Source organism: Cricetulus griseus, chromosome 3 (genome assembly GCF_003668045.3).
Source record: "Cricetulus griseus strain 17A/GY chromosome 3, alternate assembly CriGri-PICRH-1.0, whole genome shotgun sequence".
Lineage (NCBI taxonomy): Eukaryota > Metazoa > Chordata > Mammalia > Rodentia > Cricetidae > Cricetulus > Cricetulus griseus.
Genome location: NC_048596.1, coordinates 72,069,801 through 72,094,063, shown reverse-complemented (window position 1 = coordinate 72,094,063; position 24,263 = coordinate 72,069,801). Strand labels below are relative to the sequence as shown.

Genomic DNA, 24,263 nt, shown 5'->3' with positions numbered 1-24,263 from the left:
GTACACAGAGACAAGCAGGCACATACACTTAGAAATAAACAAGTAGGTTTTTATTTTTTAAAGAGTAAACTGTGTTTTGTAATGAAATGATCAGGACTGATTTCATTTTGTTATAGGCTAATACAATTGAGGATTGAAAATCAGCTTTAAGGCTTTGCTTTCTTATGCCAAGAGGAACTCTTTATAAGAGCTCCATTTGTTAACTACCCTTGCCAGGCACTGTGCTTCACTTTGCATGTACTGTTCATTACTCAAAACAGGCAGTAGTAGTCCCATTTCACAGAGGAGGACACTGAGGCCTAGTGAGGTGAGTGAGCTTCTGTCAGTGAGCTTGTGGGTGGTGGAGCTTGGATTTGTATGGAACAGTCTGGCACCTGTGCTGTGTGCCCTGTCGGTCAGCTCTTAGGAAGATCCCTGTAGAGAAAAAGGCAGGCCCATTTGCTCTCACCCTCCCCTAGTGTTCAGTAAGTAGACAGGGGGTTGGGAAAGGGCTTATGCTGGCAGCAAGCTGACGGCAGTATGTGCTGACTGATACTGGGTTAGGCTTGTAGCAGTGCTGTGCAGAACGTGGACAGCATGCCGTTCATTTCCATTCTAGACTCCGGATGTGGACTTCTGGATCATCCCCATTATCCAGGGTTTTGTGCAGATTGAAGAGCTTGTGGTTAATTACAACGAGTCATCCGACGAGGAGAAGAGCAGCCCAGAGACCCCCCCTCAGGAGTCCACCTGTGTAGATGACATTCACCCACGGTTTCTAGTGGCTCTCATATCTCGCAGAAGTAGGCACAGAGCTGGTGAGTGCGGGACCATACGAGCATGCAAATTAAATTCAGGCGAGAAGTGTTGAAATGCAAATGGCAATCATGGACTTGAAAGCACAGTGAGCTCCAAACTCCAAAGACTGTGATGCAATTAGAGACCGATTTCTGCAGCAGAGGAGGGGCAAGTTAACAAATCAGACAGAACAGCACGTGCGTGCATACACAAGATAAGAAAGTCACTTGGATGTGTCTGAGTACAGGGCTCCAACCAAAAGCCTGTGTCACAGTGATAAAGTCTTCCAGAGCGAACCCCTTTAGGGAAAACATTGTCTTTCATTCAGAGGATTCAACTTAGCAGTGATGGGCACAGCTGTGATCTTGAATATGTTGTTGTTTACCTGTGGGTTATATATAGGCTTCCAAGACTTTCCTGCAGACATTTAATTAGGAAGTGTTTTCGAGTCAGACTAAGTGCAGGGTTCTTTCATTTTGAGAGTTTTGCTATATATGCACTGTGCATATATGGGCTGGCCTCGAACTTGCAATTCTTTTGCCTCAGCCTCCAGAGCACTGAAATATCAAGCATGTGCCACAGCTTGGCACCAAGCCAAGCGAAGCATGCTTTTATAACTGTTCCTGCTTTCTGTTTAATTTTCCTTCAGGAATGCGCTATAAACGAAGAGGAGTGGATAAAAACGGAAATGTTGCAAATTATGTGGAGACTGAGCAGTTAATTCATGTTCATAATCACACCCTGTCATTTATTCAAACTCGAGGCTCTGTGCCCGTCTTTTGGAGTCAGGTTGGGTATCGCTATAATCCAAGACCTCGGCTAGACAAAAGTAAGCACATCAATTATTTGGTTTGCATATGAAGATTTCTATAAGAATTTTTAAAATAAAAATCAGGTGCCAGATAGGTGTGAATTTGTTTCATTTCAAAACCGTAATTCTCAGGGCTGGGATGTGGCTGAGGTATGGTTTCCTCGATGAGCCTGCTGGAGCCCTGTTCAGTCCCCTGTGCTAAAAACAACAGGGACAAAAGCCACACCTCTCACGGGTGTTGTGCCCTCACAGGTGACAGAGGTGAAGCAGTGGACACAGGACTAAGTCCTTACTGGATGCTGCCATTTCTCTAGCTATGCAGGAGAGAGAGCTCCTCACCTCACAGATTCTGACCTGCTATTGCCTTGACGCTTACCTTTGAGAGCAGTTAACTTTGGGAAAGGATGACTGTAGCCAGTGTTTGCAGAGGGGCGCATGGAGTGTGCTAACTAAATGGAAGTCAGTGAGACATGCCTCCTCAGGTGGCTCTTCTGAACACCTTTTTAAAAAAAAAAAAAAAAAAAACTGAAACATTTAAGATTTAATTTCTTAGAATATTTTAACTTGAGTACCAAATATCATCTTTATTTATTTATTTTTTTATGTCACATGAAACCCTCACTGGAAGGTAGGGTGTACGTGAGTCCATGTATGGCCCTGTATGTGTGTGCTTATAATTTCACAGATGCTACTTTCTGATATATTTTATCTCAGTCTAACAGGAAAAAAACAAATTTTAGTTTAAAATGATGGTTAGACAGTCTTACATTTAAACTGTCAATAAATTATTAAAACATAAGAATAAAGATGGGGCAGGCATTCGTCTGCCTCAGCACCAGAAGGAGAAATAGCTCTCATATTGCTTCTTTGCAGGCGAGAAGGAAACGGTTGACTGTTTCTGTGCCCATTTCGAAGAACAACTGAAAATTTACAAAAAACAGGTGGGCTTTGATATGTAGTAAGAAAATTTTCCTTATATGTAGAATTACTTGAAAAAACCAACAATGTGCTGTTCATAATTAAACAGTCATGTTTAACATGAAGGTTAAGCACACTAAGCTAAGAATACTCTCATTATTCCTAGGAATAAAGGAGGGGCTGTTACGTTAGGTTGTTTGGAGGATGTAGATTCGATGCTGTCATCTGTTGCAGACTAAGATGGCCATCTCAGTGTTATGTGCTGCTGCCAGGAGGAGAAAATTTGACATGTGTCTTTCAGTATTTCTTTTCTGGAAATGCGATCAAAGCAGGGTAGATTGGAAACTACTAGGTGGAAAACAAGTTCAATTATTTTGATACAAGATTAACATATGAAATCCAGTAATTCTCTTGTCTATTAGGAATGTCCAATCTGACTGGATAATGACCTGGGAGTCATTTTTAAAGGCCAGACTGGTCTACATAGAGAGTTTTAGGTTAGCTATCCAGGCAATCTAGTAAGACCTTGTCTCAAGGCGGGGGGGGGGGCGGCAGAATACCGTACTGAAAGGAGAGAAAGTACTGAGTTCCTGGTTTGTGGAATGAAGGACTCAGTGGTGAATGACTTCAGTGTTTCCCAAATTAGTATGTAGATTTCATGTGGTTTCAACCTTAGTCCCATAGAGAATAGGAAGAAAAAAATGGAAAGAACAAACAATTATTACATAATAATCATATTAAAATTTAGAAAGTTTATAATAGTTAAAGGCAGGCATTTGCCATTAAAAATGGAAACTCAAATATTATTAGCAGCAACATAATTTGATACAGGCATTTTGAATGTTATTGTCAATTAAGATAAAACTTGCTAATATGTAACTGTACTTTTCTTCTTGACACCCACTATCCATTTAGCATATATAAAGATAACTTTGAGAAAGATTCTGGATCAGAATGTGAAAGGTTAAACACTGAAGATTTCAGAGAACAGCATAGTGTGAATTATAACCGGGGTTTATAAAGGCCGTTACCTTAGCTTCCTGTGTTTCAAATGCACGATTGTCTATCACATTCTATTAGTCATTTAATAAGGGACAATGCCCATCTAGGCAATAGTTATTTGGGGCTGGAGAGATGTCTCAGTGATTAAGAGTGTGTACTGCTCCGCAGAGGACCTGAGTGTGGGTCCCAGCACCCACACCAGGTGGCTCACGACCCTGTGACTCCAGTTCCAAGAGTGGTCTGACATCTCTGGCCTCCTTGTGCAGTTGCACTCACACATGATCGAGAGAGAGAGAGAGAGACAGAGAGAGAGAGAGAGAGAGAGAGAGAGAGAGAGAGAGAGAGAGAATGAAGTGAGGTGGATTATGACTTTAATCCAGCACTCAAGAGCCAGAGGCAGGAGGATCTCAGTGAGTTTGAGGCCAGCCTAGTCTACATAGTGAGGTCCAGGACTAAATAGAGAAACCTGTCTCAATAAACAAAACAAAAAAGAAACAATTATTAAAAAAAATAAAAGTAATGACTGGGAAGATGGCTCTATGGGTAAATTATAGGATGCTGAGTATGACATGGACCTGGGTGTGACCCCCAGAGCTCACGTGCAGCCAGGCACAGTGCCATGTGTCTGCAATCTCTGTAATAGCTGTGAGATATGCATAAATCTTTAATAATTAGAATTTGGTCTTATATCTTACAGTGTGTTTAAGTGTCTTCTAAACCCATTAAAAACAATGTGCAGTCCAAAAAAAAGCTGGACAAAAGAATTGAACAGATTCTTTATGTAAAAGGATAGTTTATAAAGTAAAAAAACATGTGAGAAGGTGCGTCATCCCGCTAGTCATCAGGGAAACTGAAATTAAAGCCATGACTCACACACTGGGGTGGCTGATGGAAAAACGATGAGAGACATCAAATTTGGGAAAGGATGGAGAGCAATTAGCAATTAAATACAAAAACAAGTCTACAAATGTGTTCAGTCAAGGGTGCTTATGCAATAACACTCACCACAGCAGCAGACAAAGCAGCTGTTCAGGCAGGCGTGTGGGATCAGATGTGGTCAGGAATGATTTGGTCTTATTCTGCATTTGAATTCCTTAATAACGTGAGTTGATTCATGCATTAATCTTATTCCTGATTATAAGTAGCATTAAAAAGAATAAGCCATATTTCAATGTATTACAAAATTGTAAAAAGGAGAAATACTGAGGTCTGCAAGCCGAGGAAATGACATCTTCCAGCTCTCGTCCCGCTCCCGCTGACTCTCACATCAGTCTCTAGGTGTGCGCACTGAGCAGGCACTTCCTGGTTTCCAGCAGTAGCCTGGCGGCGGCGTTCATTTATCTGTGTCCTTCTCCGGGGTGATTGCTTTCTGGGGTGAGGGGCCCGTGGTCAGTGTGACTCAGCCGCGGTGGCAGTGTTGCTCTCGCCTGTAACTGGTTTGGGCTGGGGCTGTTTGACAGCTGATGTATGATATGGGAGAAGCTTCCTGCTCTAACCAGAGCCAACAATGCCCCTGCGGTTGTTGTGTCTGGATTTGATGGAGGACTTTTGCAGCTATCTCAGGACTGTAAATGAAGCAGGGTGCTTATCCAGTATGCCGCTAGGGGAAAAATAATGGAGGGAAAGGCAGATTAGAAGGGTGGAAAGAACCTGTGTCTGGTGGCTTCTGGGGTCACTGAATTCAGCCCTGCTACGTCCAGACTCATTCTGAGATTTGAGTTAGTGATTTGCTTTTGTAGCAAGAATTACAGACATCAGTACATTCACAGTGGAAATGCAAGGCACAAGGAACTGTGTGCATACTGTCCCGCAGTAGCTTTGTTTTATTTAAGACTCTGGCTGCTAGCCTTTTCCCCACTGATGGACCGTTAGGACTTGCCAAGCTGGGAATGGTGGGGCATGTCCATAGTCCCAGAACTTGGGAGGTTGTGGAGGGGATTGCAAGTTTCAGTCCAGCCTAGGCTAGTCAGTAAATTCAAGGTCTGGGTTCCATAAACACTCAGTTTAAAAAAAATAATAAGTTGGGTGTGGTGCCACACCCCTTTAATTCAGCACTTGGGAGGTAGAGACATGCTCCACGTAGTGAGACCCTCCCTCAAAAAAGTAAAACAATTAAGCCAGAGTGGAAAGCTGGCAAGATGGCCCAGCAAGTCAAGACTTGTTGAGCAAGCCTGTCCATCACATGTAGTTTGATCCCTGGAGCCCACATGGTGGTGGTTGGGGGGCAGCGGAGCAGCCCACAAAGCTATTCTCTTACCCACCCCCTGCACCCTGGCATGTGCATGCCACCCTCTCTCCCAATAGTAAATACAGTTTTAAAAGTCCAAGAAAACATCTTTCATGTATATATAGGGTACTTGTTTATACACAATAAATTTGTGAAAGCAAACCTGTTGGATTAAGCAGTATATACATTTAAAGTTGATATTTGCCATTCAGTTGCTTTCAGAGACACCACACCAGGGCCAGTGAAACTGCACAAAGTTGCCTTCTGATCTCTACCACGTGCTCCACCCAGCCAGCATAAACAATAGTAATTTAAAAACATTTTATAAGAGATCACACAATTTATACTCCCAGAAACAGTGGGAACCTGTTTTCACCTGTTCCCCAATGCTTTCCATGCTTAGTGTTCCAATTTACCTGTATAGGGATGAAAACATTACTATCTTAACATTTGCATTTGACCAGTAATAGGACTGTTGTATCAAGTTTCCTGATTTGTTTACTGATTTTACCCATTTTTTTCTTATTCTATTTATGGTACTCTATAAATTGTTGATTTTGTGTGGCAGGTATGTTCTCATGAGAGTTCCTTGGTTTTTTGTTTGTTTAACCCTTGCTTATAATGTCACTTGTACACAGATTTAAAATTTTCTGTTTTCATATCTGTCTGTCTTTTCCTTTGTCTTCTGAATTTTATATGATGCATAGAAGGTCATGCTTCCCCCTACAGCTGAGAAAAATATTACTCTCAAGTTTTCTTGGGCTCTTTTTTTTTTAACTCGAAGAAAAACATTTAGATCATTGTGCATCTAGGATTTACTTTGTGTTTCACTAAAGAGATGCGGGAACTACTGTAAGTCTCTCTTCCTTGTGGACAGACAGTTCTCTCAGTGCCCCTGACATAGTCACAGATGCTTGCCCACAGAGGTGTGCTTAGCATAACCTCCCAGGGGACTCAGGTATTTGACCCACCAGCCTTGTTCTCTTGAGTCAGTTGCCCCTTTCTTGCCTACTATGTAGAATGTATAGAACTGATTCAAATGGGGAAAATTCCTGTGTTTACTGCTTTCCAAATTTCCCCACACATTTAGTCTTCCAGGTGAACTTTAGAATTAACTTGTCTTGCCCACGAAGAGATCCTGGTTGAGTTTTGATTGGGATTGTTGAGTGTATAGATTAATTTGGGGAAACTTGACGTCTTTACAATGTTGGACCTTGAGATTCAGTAACATGGTACATATTCCCATCTATTCAGATTTTCTTTTTACATATTTCAGTAGTTTTACAATGTTAGCTTTGTGGTTTGCTTGTTTTTTAAGTTATTTTACCTATTTAAAATACCTACTGTTTGGGCTGGAGAGATGACTCAGCAGTCAAGACCATGGAGGTCTAAAGGATCCAAGTTCAGTTCCCAGCATCCAAATAAGGCAGCTCACAACAGCCCCCACCCCAGTTCCAGGAGCTCTGATGCTTTTGGCCCCTGGGGTACAAGCACACACATATACACATGATTAACAATCTAAAAAACAACAAAAGATACTTGCTACTAAAAAGAAGCATATTTTACTTTGTGTTTTTGTTGGCTATTGCAAATATATGGAACTATCACCACTGATGTCAAAAGTTCTCATAAAGCTAATTTCATATAACGAATAATTTTATGGGAAAATTGATGCTTGTGTGGATTGGTTTCTAAGCATGGCTGTAGATATTTCTAAAATGTAATTCCACATGACAATTCTGAGGTCTACCTGTCTTAGCCTTTTCTTGCTCTTCATTCTCACAGGTTATTATTAACTTGGTAGACCAGGCTGGAAGGGAGAAGGTTATTGGCGATGCTTACCTGAAGCAGGTGCTGCTCTTCAACAGCTCAAAGCTCACCTATGTCTCCTTTGACTTCCATGAGCACTGGTAAGTTGTCTTCCTGAGAGGCAGCCACTGCCAAAGGGATGTCACCTTCTCTGCTCTTTGCTGGGAAGGAAAATGTCCTTTCCTCCTTGTTCAGAGGGAGAGGTGTCATGTTTACTTGCTGTTAAGAGTTTGTCAGCTTTGCTTTAGCTAGGCCTCAGAGTAAGCTGTTACTGAAGTAGTTACAGTCTCTCTGTTCCAAAATGTATCGGGAACTCATGATCACAGCTGCTGAAGGACACACAAAGCGTTCACAGCAGAGGTGGTAGACGGTCCTTATCCTGTTGGCTGCCTTCGCTGTGAGCAGCGCTCCTGTCCCTCTGATAAACTCCTAGTGTGCTCTGATTGATCAGCCATGAGTGAATCCTGTGCCTCAAACCTGTAGTTTACATGTATTGTGAAAGCAGGGTGCTTTTGCTTCTGGCCTCACCCTGCTTGTGAGCTTACCTGGTTTGTAAGGAGTTGTAGGAAAAGAGGCATCCATGTGTAATGCTTCACTGTCTTTGTACGTGTGCTTTCAAGTGCAAATTCACTATAGAATTCCTAGTAAACAGTAGTACTAAAATCATATATATATATATATATATATATATATATATATATATATACATATATATGGTCACAGTTCTTTTAGGATTTTTGAGCTACTTTAAGATCCTAAGGGGCTGGCAAGATGGCTCAATGGGTAAAGACACCGGCTACCAAGCCTGATGACCTGAATTTGATCCCTAAAATCTATATGGTAGAGAGAACCAACGCCTACAAGTTGTCCTCTGACCTCCACATGTGCAAACCATGGCATGTGTGCCCCACACCCCAAGCAAGCACACAAGTAGAATAAGCAAATAAAATGTGATTTAAATATAAAAAGCTAATGTCTTACGGATTTTGTTTTCTTGAGATAGGGTCTCACGATATAGTCCTGGCTGGCCTCAAACTCAAAGTTGTATCTGCCTCTATAGCCCAAGCTCCTTTTATCTTAAATAAATTAAAAAAATAACTCTGTTATTTTTTTAAAGTACTAAAGATTTGTTTTTGTTTGTTTTTGGGGAATGGGTTTTAGCCGTGGAATGAAGTTCGAGAATGTTCAAACCCTAACGGATGCCATATATGACATTATTCTTGACATGAAGTGGTGTTGGTATGTATTTGTATTTGTTACTTTCCTATACCTGTGAAGAGACACTGGGATCAAGGCAACTTATAAAACAAACAACAAACAAAAAACATTTAATTGGGGGCTCATGGTTCCAGAGGGTTAGAGTCCATGACTATCATGGCAATGAGCCTGACAGCAGGCGGGCGGCATGGTCCTGGAGCAGTAGCTGAGAGTTTACATCAGAGCCACAAGCACAAGGCAGAGAGAGGGGGCAGCTAACTGGGAATGGCCATAGGCTATTCCTAGTGACACACCTCTTCCAAAAAGGCCAAACCTCCTCATCCTTCCCAAATAGTTCCCCTTTGGGGCCGTTCTCATTCAAACAACCACAGTATGTCTTAAAAAGTTGTCTTGATCTTGGTCTGTGAAATCGTGTGTTCATCTAGTACAACTAAACATCAACACAGCTGCGTTATGTTGACAGCTCGCTTCCTTCCTTTTCCTGAGTTTCACCATGACACCGTGCTACCCATGCCCATGAGTAGAGGGCAGTGTCAGATGTCTGGGAAATGACGTGGAATGTGGCTACTGAGCTTGGAGGACTTAGCTTGTCCTTCTTACTGTCTGTGACTTCCATTTGTCTTCCTCTTTTGCCACCGTATATGGGAAGGAGAGCTTAAAGGCATTCGGTTTTTAGGCATTTTGAAATTAACAGAGAAGGAAAACATGCCTAGACTCCAGGAGGTAGACATAAGGAGGGGAAAATGTCTTAAAGGCCAGGAGAGAACATTTGATTGCTTAACAATGAGATGCTAAGACTACACGAGTGGCCTGAGCAATTACAGAGCAGAGGCTTACTGCCTGGCTCCACGGCAGGTGGAAAAGCCAATGAGTGTGTTGTAGACAGTCCGTCCCACTTGGAGTTAGAAAGAGAGGAACGAGATGCTGTTTAAAACCTGTGCAAGTGCCCTGCCTGTGGTTGTGGCAGCTCTGCCGTTAGAGGGAGGGAAGCCACCTGTTCTCTCGGAGTCTCATATCTTGGCTTTGAGTTCTCAAATGGGTAACAATACCTCACTGCCAAGTAGTTCTGTAACTCAGCAGTGGAGTCTGCAGAGTGCTCAGTGCCGCCGCAGCCTCAGGCTGTTCCTACCGTTGCCAGCCATGCTGCTGCTGATGAGTTTTTAAGAGTTGTGTCTCATTGATCTCACGCTTCTTTTCACAAGGGTTGATCAAGCTGGGGTCATATGTAAGCAAGAAGGAATTTTTCGAGTTAATTGCATGGACTGCCTAGATCGCACCAATGTGGTCCAAGCCGCCATCGCACGAGTGGTCATGGAACATCAGGTAATCTGGAGTCCATTTGATTCTAAACCTTCACTTTAAAATGGTTTACACTTTGTGTGTGAGTAAATATTAGCGAGGCATCGTTTCAAGGTTGAAATATTCTGTGTAACATTTTTTAGCATGCAGAGATTCTTGTTGCATAAAACCCTGGGAAATGTAACTTCGTAGAAGTACCATGTGGTAGCATTTTCTTAAATACCCAACTTGTGTTTTAAATCTGTTTGGAGTGTTATGTAGTTATTTTCCATTTTTCTCTGAGCTTCAAACCCACCCTCCTGTATTTTGGGCTGTGAGTTTGTTTGACTAGCACTGGCAGTATGGGATAGGGTGGGGCTGGGGGAATGGGAACTAGAGAAGACCATGATCGCGGATAGAATGCATTAAGCCCCTCTGCCTGTTGCCTTCCTGTTAGCAGATGGCTCTCTGGGACTTGGTTCCTTTGACAACACAGAAGCGGTCCCTTCCCCTTGTGCCCTAGCTCTATGGATGTCATTTGTTACTCAGTGTCCCATTGTAGATCCTTCAGCTCTCTGACTTCCTGTGTGGCAGTCTAAAGTGAAAACACCTAATGTAGTTCTGGTTTGCTTTTCTGCCCCACATAGATCCCCACTATTCTTCCAGGGCTCTACTCTGTTCTTTTAAAGTAGTATTTAGTCAGTAAAGCTTGTGGACTATGCTCTATCCCCACCACATGGAAACCTCCCCAAACCTGAGTTTTAACATCTTTAAAACAGGATTGCTGTGATGAGTGAATGAGATAATTCACGTAAATATTTTTGAAATGGGGTCTCTGCATGTGCCTCTGGCTGTCCTGGAATCCAGAGACCCACTTGCCTCTGTCTTCTGAGTGATGGGATTAAAGGTGTGCGCCACCACATCTGCCAGTTTCTTAACATCTGCCTTATTTTTCAAAAGATGTTTGAGCTGGGCATGGTGGTACACTGCTGTCGTCTCAGCCCTCATGAGCCTGAGTCAAGAGGATTCAGAACTCTAGGCAAGCCTGGGCTACATAGCAAGACTGCCTTAAAAGTAAAGTCTGGGGCTGGAGAGATGGCTCAGAGGTTAAGAGCACTGACTGCTCTTCCAGAGGTCCTGAGTTCAATTCCCAGCAACCACATGGTGGCTCACAACCATCCGTTACGAGATCTGGTGCCCTCTTCTGGTGTGCAGATATACATGGAAGCAGAATGTTGTATACATAATAAATAAATAAAATCTTTAAAAAAAAAAAAAAGTAAAGTCTGAGGGCAACAGTGGGATCTACATGGTGGAAGGAGAGAGCTGGCTCCTGAAAGTTGTCCTCTGACCTCTTGGTGTTCTGAGTAGCATGTACACACACACAAACACACACACACACACACACACACACACACACACACACACCCCTATATAGAAATAAATTATACAAATTGTATGTCAGCTTGTTTTCTTTTTCTATAGTATACATTTCATGCTAATGTGTTTATTTTAGCTTAAAAAACTAGGTGTGATGCCCCCAGAGCAGCCGCTACCTGTGAAATGTAATCGGATCTACCAGATAATGTGGGCTAACAATGGGGACTCTATCAGCAGACAGTATGCTGGGACAGCTGCTCTGAAGGTAACTGTAGCAGGCATTGTGGGTCATTTTATCTGAGGTTCAAAACCAACTTTGTTTTTGATAAAAGAGGTATCTGGGCTCAGGTAACAGGTCTGGGTAGTTGATTTCTTTCTGGGATGTCTGACTGTTGCAGGAGCCCACTGTTAGGTCAGGGTGTAGTTGGCCTCTGTGTATCTGAGGGGTGTACTATCTCTGGAGAAGGCTGCTCTTTCTAAGGTCCCATGGTGCTACACCTTCCTTTTTTTTTTTCAAGGGAATCTGGAAATCTGAAATTTTATGTGCATTTATTTTGTTTTATTTTGAGACAGGGTCTTACTCTGTAGCCCTGGCTGTCTTTGAATTCACCATGTATTCCTAGCCATCCACAGAGATCCTCCTGTTTCTGCCTCCCATACAGCACCATGCCTGGCTGTGTGCTCATCTTAAAGCTGTATAGAAACAAACATGTCTACTAGGACCTGACCTATCCTGGGATACTTTTGTCCTGGGATACTTTTGTCTCCTCAGTGTGAATCTTAAGCCTGCCTCTTACAAAGTATGACCTTGTGCAGGTCACTTATCTGTTTGATCCCCCCAGTTGTCCAGTGGAAACTAGGCCCACTATGACAGATTGTTATATGATATGTGGGCTTGGACTGTTCCCCGACACATAGTATGTGCTGAAGGAATGCTTTGTTAGTTTTGTTGTTATAAATTGAGTTTTTAAAAGAGCCCACTAAACTATTCTTTCTAGAAACTTAAATGTAAATACAGCCACTGGCAACTGAATTCTCAATGTGTAGGCAGTAGGAAGTAGTTGAGTGTTTAAATTAGGTTTATTTTAATTTTCCTCCAAGATATGATTTCATCTAGGATCATGTCTCTTCTAACAAAGTATAGCTTGCTTGGTAGAGCACTGGCTCAAAATTTGTGAGGCCCAGAGTTGATTCCTAGCAAAACCCAAGCCAAACAAAGTAAGTTGTACCAAGGGCTCAACAGACATCGGCTTGTCTAGGTCCTGGTTGAGTAATAAATATAAAAATTTGTTTTGTTTCTATGACAGGGCCTCTGTGTAGGCCATATTGGTACTGTACACCCTCAGCTGGATTATAAAAGTGAGTTATCTCATGCTGCTCCATGTATGAGTGTGTGTGTGTGTGTGTGTGTGTGACTTTATGTGCATCGCATACATTTAGGTACTTGAGAAAGCCATAGGATGTCAGATTCCGTGGTATTGGAGTTACAGGGAGTTATAAGCTACTTGAATTAGGTGTTGGGAACTAAACCCAGGTCCTCTGCAAGTCCTCCAAGCAGCAAGTCCTCTTAACTACTGAGCTAGCCCCCAGAAAACATTTTTAATAATTAAGGAAAACAAGCTTTAGAGTTCCTTATCCAAGCACCACCTCATTTTCTTCCTTTGAGTTAGAATGCTTTAGAGTCCGTGTGCATGCCTTCCTCTCTGTACATGTTACTGAAGTAAGACTCCTTGAAAATGGGCAGCTTGTTGGCAGTGTGTTCCTCCTAATGGGCAGTTTTAGGATATGGCCTGTGTCCTAACACTTGCTGTGAAGAGGCACCGTGGCCAAGGCAATTCTTATAAGAGGAAGTGTTTATTGGGGTCTGGCTTATAGTTTCAGAGGGTTGTTCTATTACCAACATGGCAGAAAACATGGCAGCAGGCAAGGTAGGCATGATCCTGGAGAAGAGGCTGAGAGCTACATCCTGATCCACAGGCAGAGAGAGACTGGGCCTGGAGTGGGCTTTTGAAACCTTACAGCCCACCCTGAGTGGCACACTTCGTCCAACAGGGCTGGAGAAGCACAGCCTGTTTCTGAGGTTGTCTTGTATCAAGACAAGGGCAAGAGGCTGTACCTTCTTTATCTGTGAGCCACTTTAAGTCACTACTCCTCTATTCATGGGTGTGGTGGTGCATGCCTGTAATCCTAGCTCTTGGGATGTGGCGGCAGGAGGATCAAGATTTCAAGGTCACTCTTGGCTACAGAGTAAGGCCAGTCTGGGCGATATGAGACTGTCACAAATCCCTTCCTCTCCCCTCAAAATTTTAGTTTTGATTTCATGCCAGTATGAACCTTGAAAAATATTTTTTGCCTTTTTAGTATTTGTTATATAATTGGTTTTGATTTAGAAATTATAAAGTTGCCAGGAATGGCTTTGCCCTAAAGGGCCATCTAACTGAAGGCTTGATGCCATGAATAAATATTACATATAGTTATTTGGCATGCTTAGGTCAGAGTCAATTACTAATACATATTTTAATTTAACTACGATATTTGGGAGTTTTTAGAATTATAATTTGGAAGCCTGTGGAGCTCTTGTCTTGAATGGAATGCCTTAAATGCATTTTGAGAACATTCTTATATGTGAATAAATTTCCACAGATTGCCTTTTCTTTGATAGGGTGACTTTACAAGAACAGGAGAAAGGAAGCTGGCAGGAGTTATGAAAGATGGAGTTAACTCGGCAAATAGGTACTACCTCAGTCGCTTCAAGGATGCTTATAGGCAAGCCGTCATAGGTAAGAGCAGAAAGGTCCTCTTTCCTTAGGACTGCAGCTCCTTTGGGGAGTGGAACTTCACAGAATTCAGCTTCTTGCATTTATCGTGTTTTAATGTGTTTGTTTTGTGTTTCTGTATTGAGCACCTTACCTAATATATCAAATTCAAATTTTCATAGGCTTAGCACCTGACAAATGTTTTTAGCTAGAACAACAAAGGAAACATATAATTCCAGAGGTACTAGTCAATTCGTTACTCGAGTAATAGAAAAACAGGATTGAAGATCCCAGTGTGTGGGATGCTGCACCGCAAAACCTCAGCACGTAGAATCTTCATAATGCATTTGTTTTCCTGTTGCTCAAGCCACGTAAACAGATGGTTTTCTTTTCCTGTTGGTCTTTTATCATACAAATACATCATCATTTTCTATAAGCATGATTTAACAAATCTGTCTGTTATTCTGCCAATCACAAGCACTGCTCCCCTGAATTCTACTGTCCTGAGGAATGAGAAAATGGAGAGTCAAATAAGAGCCAGACTCTTTTGTTGGCATCCACCTTCAAATGTCTCCCATGGTCCTCAGGGCAAAGTTAAAGATTGCACAGAAAAGTATGCTGTGTTTTAAATCTATGGAGGTCCTTGTAAAAAAAAAATCTGTGTGATGGATATAGTCACTATAGTTTGTAAAAATTTAGAACCTGGAGCCACACTGAACTCTAGACCAATCTTTAGGGGTTGGAATACTTTGAATTTTCAGCTTGATAGTTTCCTGAGATTCTTGGCCAGCTGTCTGCTTGTGGAAAATTTTCTTCAGCTTCAGTTAATAAATCTATACTCACTTTGAATTGAAAAAAATATATATATGAACCTCATTTACAGGTTATCTCAACCAACTTGCTACTTCATGGAAGAGAAAATGGGAAAGTAGATTACCCATAAAATTCCTGAATTAACATGTTAATTTAATTTTCACAAAAATGTTATTTTACAGGATTGAAGTGAAAGTAGGGTGTTCTGAATTAGAAACAAATACAACATGGTTGATCCATGGTCTCTAAGAATATTTTTTAAATTTTAAATTTCTTTCATCTGATTATTTTAGCACACATAAAATAACCTAAGATAAATACCAGGTAGGAATTGGGGAATCTACTATAAAGAAGTTAGATTCAGAACTGGGTTGTAACTCAGTTTTGGAGTACTTACCTACCAAATAGGAGGCCCTGGGTTTAATCTCCAAAAACAAAACAAAAAAGTTTGACTTATTTGCCAGAAATGAAAAGTACATGGTGTGATTAGAGACTTGGATCCTTTAAGACAAGGTCTCACCCTGTAATGCTGGCTGTCCTGGAACTCATTCTATAGACCAGGCCGGTCTCAAACTCAGAGATCTACCTGCCTGTCTCTGAGTGCTGGGATTGAAGGCGTGCGCCATATCTAGCTGAGATTTGGATTTTAGTAGTATATTCAAAGGGGGAAAAAAGAGGTGTCTTCCTTTCTTTGGCTAATGTATATATTTATGTCACTAGAATCTGGGCTCTGTGGCAGCCTCAGTTTAGCTGTCTACCTTGGTGTCCTCACAATTGAGAGAGGCCAGTAGCAATAGAAGCTTATTGGGTTCTTGGGTGAGGCCAGTGGCTGGCAGGTCTTCCTTTCCATAAGCTTCACAGGAAATGGACCCTTTTTTTTTTTTTAAAGGTTTTATTTATTATGTATACAGTTTTCTACCTACATGCCAGCAGACGGCACCAGATCTCATTCAAGGTGGTTGTGAGCCACCATATGGTTGCTGGGAATTGAACTCAGGACCTCTGGAAGAACAGTCAATGCTTTTAACCTCTGAGCCATCTCTCCAGTCCCAGGAATGGACTCTTAAGGTTTATTAAAGCCTTAGCTGCATACCCCATCAGGAGGAAGTTAGCTCATCTGTTAAGATTTTTGCTGGTTTTAAAGTTGGATTGGTGTTGTACTGCTTGCTGAGTAGTTAGGAGGTCTTTGTGTATTAAGCATGCAAACTCCCCACAAGATGAATGAGTTGTGAATATTCTCATGTGTTTGTGGACTTTTTTACTTTTTTGATGATGCATTTTCAAATGAAATTTGTTCTTGATTTGAAAAAGCTCAAATTTTATTGAAAAAGAAAACCACATTCACAAAATAACTTGTGATTCATTTTAAGATCTCTCCCACTGAGCCTTACCCTACACTCAGTTTCCATTGAGTCCACACTAAAGATGCACCCACTGCAGGCAGAGAGCTAGCCCCTCATCAGCAGGTGGGCAGCAGCTTCCACTCAGGGTTGGGGGATGCCCATGACTTCAACAACCAAACTGGCTTCTCATGAGCCCACAAGGCCAGGCCCATCGTCATCAGGCACACCCTAGGAGCTGCATCAGGACCATGCTGACTGTTGGCCTCACCTACACCTCGTGAACAGCACCCTCCTCCACAGGATGTGTAAGCCGAGGGGCTGCTGGGTCAGAAGACAGACACTTAGTCTTCCTTAGTCCCACATACTCTCTACACATTATCTGTGCCAGCCGGTCTGTGTGCTGTGGGATTATGTTCCCTGTCACCCAGAGTACCATCTTCCAGTTAGGTACTAGCCGATCACCCAAGTCTATAGGATGAGTAATGTTCACATCTGAGATGAGATGCATTAGAGATACTCACAGGGGCTGGGAAGAAGTAAATAAGGCAGAGCCTGTGAGAAAAGTGTCTACGGTACTGCATACAACACAGAGTAGGAAGTGGGTGAGTAGCAGGATACCCAGGAGTTTGCCAGCACCATGGCTAAGGTCACCAGGCACCAGGGAGGACATGTATGAAGCTAGGGAAAGCTCAGTCTTTTCACCCATGAAATGTTTCCAGAAACACAAAACTTTGTAATTTCGATGACATCCAATTTTTTTTCTTTTGTTGCTCATACTTTTGGTGTCCAGTCTAAAATAATTGAACCTACTTTAAGGTGGGAAAGATGTATGCTTATGTTTTCTTTTATGATATCTGTTGTTTTAGGTCATAGATTCTCTTTTGTTTTCTAAAAGATACGTTAGTAGAGCTAAGATGATGATAGCATTAACCCTTCTACCCTAGATTTGATGCAAGGCATTCCAGTGACAGAAGACCTTTATTCCATATTTACCAAGGAGAAAGAGCATGAAGCTTTGCATAAGGAAAACCAGAGAAGCCACCAGGAACTCATCAGCCAGCTCTTACAGAGCTACATGAAGTTGCTGCTGCCTGGTGATGAGAAGTTCCATGGGGGCTGGGCCCTAATTGACTGTGACCCCAGGTGAGCTGGAGGCGTGGTCTAAGGATTCAACTTGCTTAATGTTCTGGGGTTGATAAGTTGTTGGGGGTGGAGAGATGGCTCAGTGGTTAAGAGTACTAACTGCTCCTCCAGAGGTCCTGAGTTCAATTCCTAGCAACCATATGGTGGCTCACAACCATCTACAAACAAACAAACAAAAACACATAAATAAAAATATGTACTTCTTTATGTTTTTGTTTCTTATATTTTGATTGTGAGCCTAGCCTTTAAAGGCTGAGCGATCTCTCCAGCCCAATGTTTTTGTTTCTTGAAAACACATTTTTCAACCAGGCGGTGGTGGCACATGCCCTTAATTCCAGCACTTGGAGGCAGAGGCAGCGGGTCTATGAGTTTGAGACCAGACTGGTCTACAAGAGCTAGTTCCAGGATAGCCACAGAGAAACCTGTCTTGAAAAACCAAAAAGAAAAAGAAAACAGGATTTTTCTGTGTAGCCCTGACTGTCCTGGAATTTTCTCTCTAGATCAGGCTGCCCTCAAACTCAGAAATCCTTCCGGTGCCTCCTGAGTGCTGGTATTAAAGGTGTGTGCCACTGTACCAGGCCAAATGTATATCTTTTCTTCTTGTCCATTAGGGCATCTTCAAGTGTGGGCCTCTGGTGGGGTCTCCTGGCCAGATTCTAGTTCATTATTAGATTCACTTCTCTTCCTCACATATTGATTTGTCTTCTATTTCTTCCATGGTTGGTCAGTCACCGAAAATGGTTATGGGAGTGTGCTTTTCATGTTTCACTGGCCAGAGCTCTCAGTTACTCTCTTCTTCTTCTAGGACATTAGTGTAAGCCAGAGTAGTTGTGTTTGTCAGCTGTTTAACACAAGGAATCTTCCTCAGGTCTAAAGTGGAAGAATATTGAGGAGCTCACATTACGTCACATTTTGACTGTTGGCTTAAGTGAGGTGGTTGTTTGCTTTTTTCTTTGTTCAGATAGGACCCTATGTACCTCACGTTGGTCGCTAGCTGGTGTTGTGGCCCGGCTTGCCTCAGCTTTAACCCACGTCAGCCATGAGGTTTTACCTGAGTGGGGGTGTGTGGACTTGGAAGCTTCTAGTAACCCAATGGCGATAAAGACCAAACACAGGCATCTTGTCATCTTCAGAGAGCTCTCAGTTCCATATTGTGGAACTAAAGCCATTCCTTTATTAATCATCTTTTCTGGTGTTCCTTAACAACCATGCTAACACTAGGAGGCAACCATTTCTCTCTCTGTTCTCCTGTCTCCCTCTGGCCCTCTCCTCCTGTCTTCATCCATTCCTCACACATCTCTAGCCGGCCCAGGTGAGGGCCTATCCAGATGCTTAGGCCCAGACAGATGTAAAATAAGAGGCATATTACCCTCAGGCCAGGTAAAGTTACAGCCTGGTGTTAATTAACAATACAATGGTGACTGGAGTTTCCTGGTGCCATCACTGTTTAGGTCAGCTAGGGCCTGAACCCAGAATATTCCATAACAGGGATATTCGGTCCCCCACAATTCCTCTCTCTTAAATTAATAAAAAGAAACCTGTGCTTCTGCATCAGGACAGATGACTGCGCCTGTCTTAGGGGGTTCCCTTCAACCTACCAGGGGTGCCCGTCATGGAATCACGCATTCCATCATGCGTGTTCTGTCTTAGGAATTCCCTGAAGGCAAGGAAAACCATACCTGTCTTTGGCTGGAACCAGCCTCTGTAAAACAAATAAGGTTAGTGGGGGATGAGCCATAGTCCCGCTCCAAGCGTTCTGAATCAGCAAGAAACCTCCAGGAGAATATAATCTTAGCTCTCTTGGCTGTAAACCTTCTCCTGCAGATAAGACATTTAAAGGTAAAAAAAATGGCCTTTTAAAATCTCTGTGGCAATGCCTCTGATACAGACCTTATTAAAGTTTGCTCCCTAAAACATACTTCTATCCTAAGGCTTGTAAACTGTACGTTACATTCCTATAAGAATGAACTCTTGACTACTAGTTTCTAATAACATTTGCATAACACATATAGCAAGATTACAACTAACAATTCCATCATGAACATACATTAGGGTGAGTTACAAACAATCAAAAGACAATTAGATATTCTCACAATCTGTGGGGTGTGAACAATTTTGCAATTCTATTTTTTTTTTTTTTTATTCCCTGCCTGGGACTCAATGCCCCTTCAAACTTTTCTATCATTTGCTTAGAGTCCGAAGTCCTAACATCAGGTTTGTAATATCAGTCTTTGAAAGTTAACTAAAAAGTCTCTTATTCATGTCTTTTTAAGCATTGTGACGGAGCTTCTGCCACTCTGGTTCATGCCAGCATTCGACTGTCCTAAATGGGTCCTTTCTCCCAATGGGAAAACTGGCAAAACAGTTTTGTGTGTCTGTTTGTGGCAAGAAAGCAAGCTGTGTGTTGCCGAGTTCTTAGCCTGCTCCGGAATGAGCACTCACAGATTCAGAGAGGTGTATGTAGTCCGCCTGTAGGGAAGCTGCAACTCTGGAAAGCGTCTCAAAACTGGAACTGGGTGTGTCTCCCTTCTTCCTCCGCTGTAGGTCAGATGTCCTCAAGGTTCAGGAACACAGGTCCAGTCTTTCACTCCAGCTGGTTCAGACGGTCTCCTGTGGGCCCAGGTCCCGTTTTTCTCGGTTCCATGCATCTCATCAATCTTTCCGGTAGCCAGTGCACCTTGCTCTCCTCCTGCAAGAGAACACAGACATGCCCTCGACCCCCAAATAATTACGGGGTCTGGTCCCCTCTATTTGTCTATCCATTTGACCTGAGTGAATTTTGCTCAAGTTCCTTCATGCCAGAATCTGTCTGCATCAGATTGCTCATTTGGCATCCCTATTAAAAAAGTTTAAGATAAACAGTGCATTCTTTAACGCACCATGTGGAGACTGGGGGCACAGCTACCCCCTTTTTATCTTAGAAGCTGTGCTTTTAGGGCACTATGGGCCCGCTCTACTATTCCTTGTCCTTGGGGATTATAAAGAATACCTGTTTTGTGATCAATTTTTCATTAAGCACAAAATAAGCTGGAAAGCTTTGCTAGTATATCCAGACCCATTATCTGTTTTTATAACTTTTGGCACTCCCATGTAAGCAAAACATCTTAAACAGTGACTTATAACATGTCTTGTGGCTTCTCCTGTTTGTGGAGTGGCACCTTTTTAACTTGTCAGACTCTGTAATGTGATTCATATCCATTCATCATAAATGGTTGGGGAGCAGGCCTTGAGGATTCACCCTTAAATTAGCCATAGCCATATTGTGGACATATTCCACATTGTTAGATGATTTGACCAGCAGTCTCTCTGGTTAAGCCAAATTTCTTACTTAGACTTTTGTTATTATGAAGAAAGTTACAAGCCTGTCGAGCTTTTTCTATTTGAGGCAAATCAACCGATTTTGTTAATCAGTTAATTTATTCCATTTGGCTAGTAATCAGGGAAAGGCCTATTTAATAGGTTCCCCGTGTGACCCATAAACATGATAATTCTCTTAGGTGAATAACATTTTGAATTTGCTCAAATAATATTTTAATCTAATATTGGACCCTATATATGGAATTCTCTCTATTACCTCAAGAGCCTTAAATACATAGTGACTGTTAATATATAAATTAAAATGAATTATTTACCAGGATCTGAAAGGCCATTGCAACAGCTTGCAATTTGATTATTTGAGCTGAAGCCAGAGCTGTCTGCTCTATCTATTCCTTCCTATTAATATGTAAGTGACTCCAAATAGAACTGTTATTCTTTTGTTTAAAAAGAAGAAAAGAGGAATGCTGAGACATGAGACATAAGACTATAAGTTTATTATAAGGCCCGGCAGAATAGGGAGACTAAGAAGAAAAACAGGGGTAAATGGCTGACCGCCATGGCTGGTCGCCATAGAGAGAGCACATAGGTGAGAGAGAGTAGAAAGGAAGCTGAGAGGAAACAGAGCAGGGAAACAGAGAGAGGAGAACAGAGAGCGTAAATGAGCAGGGGCCTATCTTTTAAAGGGGTCCTCTGTATCTGCGTGCAGACTTAGTTCCCATGGAACCTTGGGCTGACCAGGGTATTGCCTGTTCCACCAGGTAACAGGGGCAGGCCAGCATAATGCCTGAACCTTTCATTCCCACCTCTACTTATTATTAAAAAGGTGGGGTGTTAGACATGGCAGGTTAAGGAATAAGGGCGTCAAATTCTCAAGACTGCTTCCTGCTGATGTGGGGGGCGTTGACCATCTTTGGGGGACCCAAGAAGGTTGGGGTGCTGCCACGTCCTGGGGTAGCTGGTTGTTTCATTGCAGTTCAGGCTGTACTGAACTCCCTGGAGCCTCTTAGACCTGGCAAGATGTTGGCAGAGCAGAAGACAAGATTGAGTTTAGAAAATTTTTTTTTCCTTAGGTCCTGTCATTTGAGGGGAAGATTGTAAGATGAGGGAAGGGTTCCCAAGGAGTCCCAAGATGAGTGAAGGGAATTTGGGACCGGGGAAAGGTTGAATGTTACCTGGAGTGAATCTGACCTGTTTGGATCTGATTCGGCTCCCTGGAACTTACAAGAATCCTTAGAGTTTGTGGAAACATAAGTATCAGACATGTTAGAAGCATATTCATGTTAGAAGCAACTTGGCTAAAAGTATTACCATTTAAAAATAGATTTTTTTTTTTTTGGACAATGAAAAGCATCTTAATCTTGACCTTGTAGTTATGATCATATAGTGGTATTGTAGAACTGACTATGAACAGTAGCATGAGAAATAGAGAAATCCGGAACATATTTCATTCTTTTTAATGTCTCAACTCATTTTATCATCATTTAAGCCTTTTTATCCTCAGGCCTTCATAACTACATTCTCAGACTTTTCTACATCTTAGACTTTCCTATCTTCACATAGATAAACCCTAAAATACCTGTTCCTGGAATCTGTTTTGCTTTAAGCTGGCAAGACTACCAGTCGTCAAAAGCATCAGAGTTCTTGAGAAGGATAAGATTTTACCTGAATCAATGATTAAAGAATAACAGAGACTTGCCAGCAGGCTGCATGGACAGCCATCCCCAAGGTCCTCCATCCATAGTAGTGGGCTGCAGGACACCTGCCTTCTTGCTGATAGCATGTGACCTGTGGATTAGACTATAGGAAGACTTGCCTACCGTTGGCCCAAGCAACGCCGGGAAAGTGGATTCCGTTGTCCTCTTGTCCAAGGTCTGGAATACTTTGTAGTAGTTGAGGTGAAGGGCAGGGTTGCTCAGTGACTAGCGTTGTCACTTGGTAAAAACTAACAGCATATTTTTACAGGACTGCTTTTTACAATTTTGGAAATACAAAAGATGCATTAGTGCAAATTGTAACAGTCCATGAGCTAGAAACTGATTATTAATTCTTCCTGAAAACTGAGCAATCGCCCAAGGTTCATTGTTCTGAAACCACCAATTAAACTGTTGCTTAGAGTAGGAGACATGTATCATACTTGGTTTTCTCCTAAAATACTTCCTAAAATCTATATGGCATTTTTGTATCATATAGGCTAATGCTTTAAAATAAGAGTTTAAAATATTTAGGCTGGTGAACCATGGTAATGGTTTTTATAACATTCTAAAAAACTCATTTAAAGATTTTAAACTATCTTTTCCAATTGTTATCTATTAAGCCTTAATTTCTTTAGAATATAACATATGACTTTTAACAATTCTCCAGGTTTATTTAAAGTTTCTGAGTAGCCTTTTCTAATCTAACCTTCGAAGCTGACAAGCTGATAAGACCTCATTTGCATCTTGGCTGACCTGGCTTAAATTTGCATATGTAAAGACACATTCAAGCTGTGAATCTAACTGGTTGGCTCTTTCCTGAGGCTTTTCACAAACCCCTTTTTAAAAATCATGTATCAACTTTAATTTTCTAGATTTCCTTTTTTAACCATAAAAATTCAGTAAGACCTGTATCCTCTCATCTGTCAAATTTTTATAGAATCATCCATAGATTCCTCATGCCTTTAAGCTAACACTATAGGCCTTTGTTAACTTTTTAATTGACTGTCTCCTAGGGCTGAAATCAAATTTTTTTTTTTCTGCTAAGACATTGACTGACTGACTGGATGCTCCTTTTGACCATGTTAAAGTGATTTTGATATTTTTTAAACAATATCTGAGGCAATGTAAATATCTCTCTAATCATATCCAAGGCAATTTAGGCATTTCCATTCATCTGCATTCATAAATTCACAATCACATCACGCATCCAGGTGTGGCCACACCATTCATCCATAACTTGCATACGTCTCACATTTCTCCTTTTGCCTAGGTTATGATCAATTTGTTGAAAAGAAAAATCCCTAATTGAAATTTCTAACATAGCAGCTATAGCCAATCATTGAAATATGAGCATCCAAAATTTGAACAATTCTAAGCTTAAATTTGCTGCCCTTTCTCCTCTATAAGTCTCAAAAACAGTTTCTGTCTGGCTGTATCAATAGCATTTATATACATTAATTAGCCATCAACCATGGCGGCACCTCCCGAGGCTGTAAGTTACCACGAGGAGGCAGGCTGTCTGCCGCCCCGGCAGCCATTTTGTCTAGCCTGCCACAGACGCCTGCACGTGGTAGTACCAAGCCGCTGGCTGAGGGCCGGCAGACCGCGGCTGCCACGGCTGACCTCTAGAAGCAACCTCTAGAAGGCTCTGTGCATTTCTTTCTCCCTGTGCCTGGCTTTCTTTGTAGGTATAACTTATTTTTAACTGAATTTCCTGTAAGGCAGCCACCATCGCTAATCCCTGAGTATAAGCTAGGTCCATATCTAAACAATTCT

At 41.9% G+C, this 24,263-nt stretch overlaps 1 protein-coding gene and 1 long non-coding RNA gene across 5 annotated transcripts in view; one reads left to right on the top strand and one right to left on the bottom strand.

Moving 5' to 3' along the window:
• The window catches only part of Inpp5f (inositol polyphosphate-5-phosphatase F), a 110,671-nt gene that overhangs the window by 75,487 nt on the left and 10,921 nt on the right, over nucleotides 1–24,263 (top strand). For 2 of the 4 annotated variants that reach the window (XM_027404453.2, XM_027404455.2), the window contains exons 7-15: nucleotides 599–797; nucleotides 1,427–1,606; nucleotides 2,462–2,529; nucleotides 7,521–7,645; nucleotides 8,706–8,783; nucleotides 9,965–10,085; nucleotides 11,557–11,685; nucleotides 14,083–14,200; nucleotides 17,277–17,475. In XM_027404453.2, coding sequence (XP_027260254.1) covers nucleotides 599–797; nucleotides 1,427–1,606; nucleotides 2,462–2,529; nucleotides 7,521–7,645; nucleotides 8,706–8,783; nucleotides 9,965–10,085; nucleotides 11,557–11,685; nucleotides 14,083–14,200; nucleotides 17,277–17,475 — 1,217 coding nt within the window. Of the gene's footprint in view, nucleotides 1–598; nucleotides 798–1,426; nucleotides 1,607–2,461; nucleotides 2,530–7,520; nucleotides 7,646–8,705; nucleotides 8,784–9,964; nucleotides 10,086–11,556; nucleotides 11,686–14,082; nucleotides 14,201–17,276; nucleotides 17,476–24,263 lie in introns of those variants that run through there. The other 2 variants (XM_027404454.2, XM_035442172.1) reach the window with 2 other exon arrangements.
• Nucleotides 792–5,074, bottom strand: LOC118237779. Its single transcript, XR_004769076.1, has 3 exons — nucleotides 4,514–5,074; nucleotides 1,965–2,087; nucleotides 792–929 (listed from the first exon to the last, which is right to left on the bottom strand). It is a non-coding gene; the product is annotated as an uncharacterized LOC118237779 (long non-coding RNA).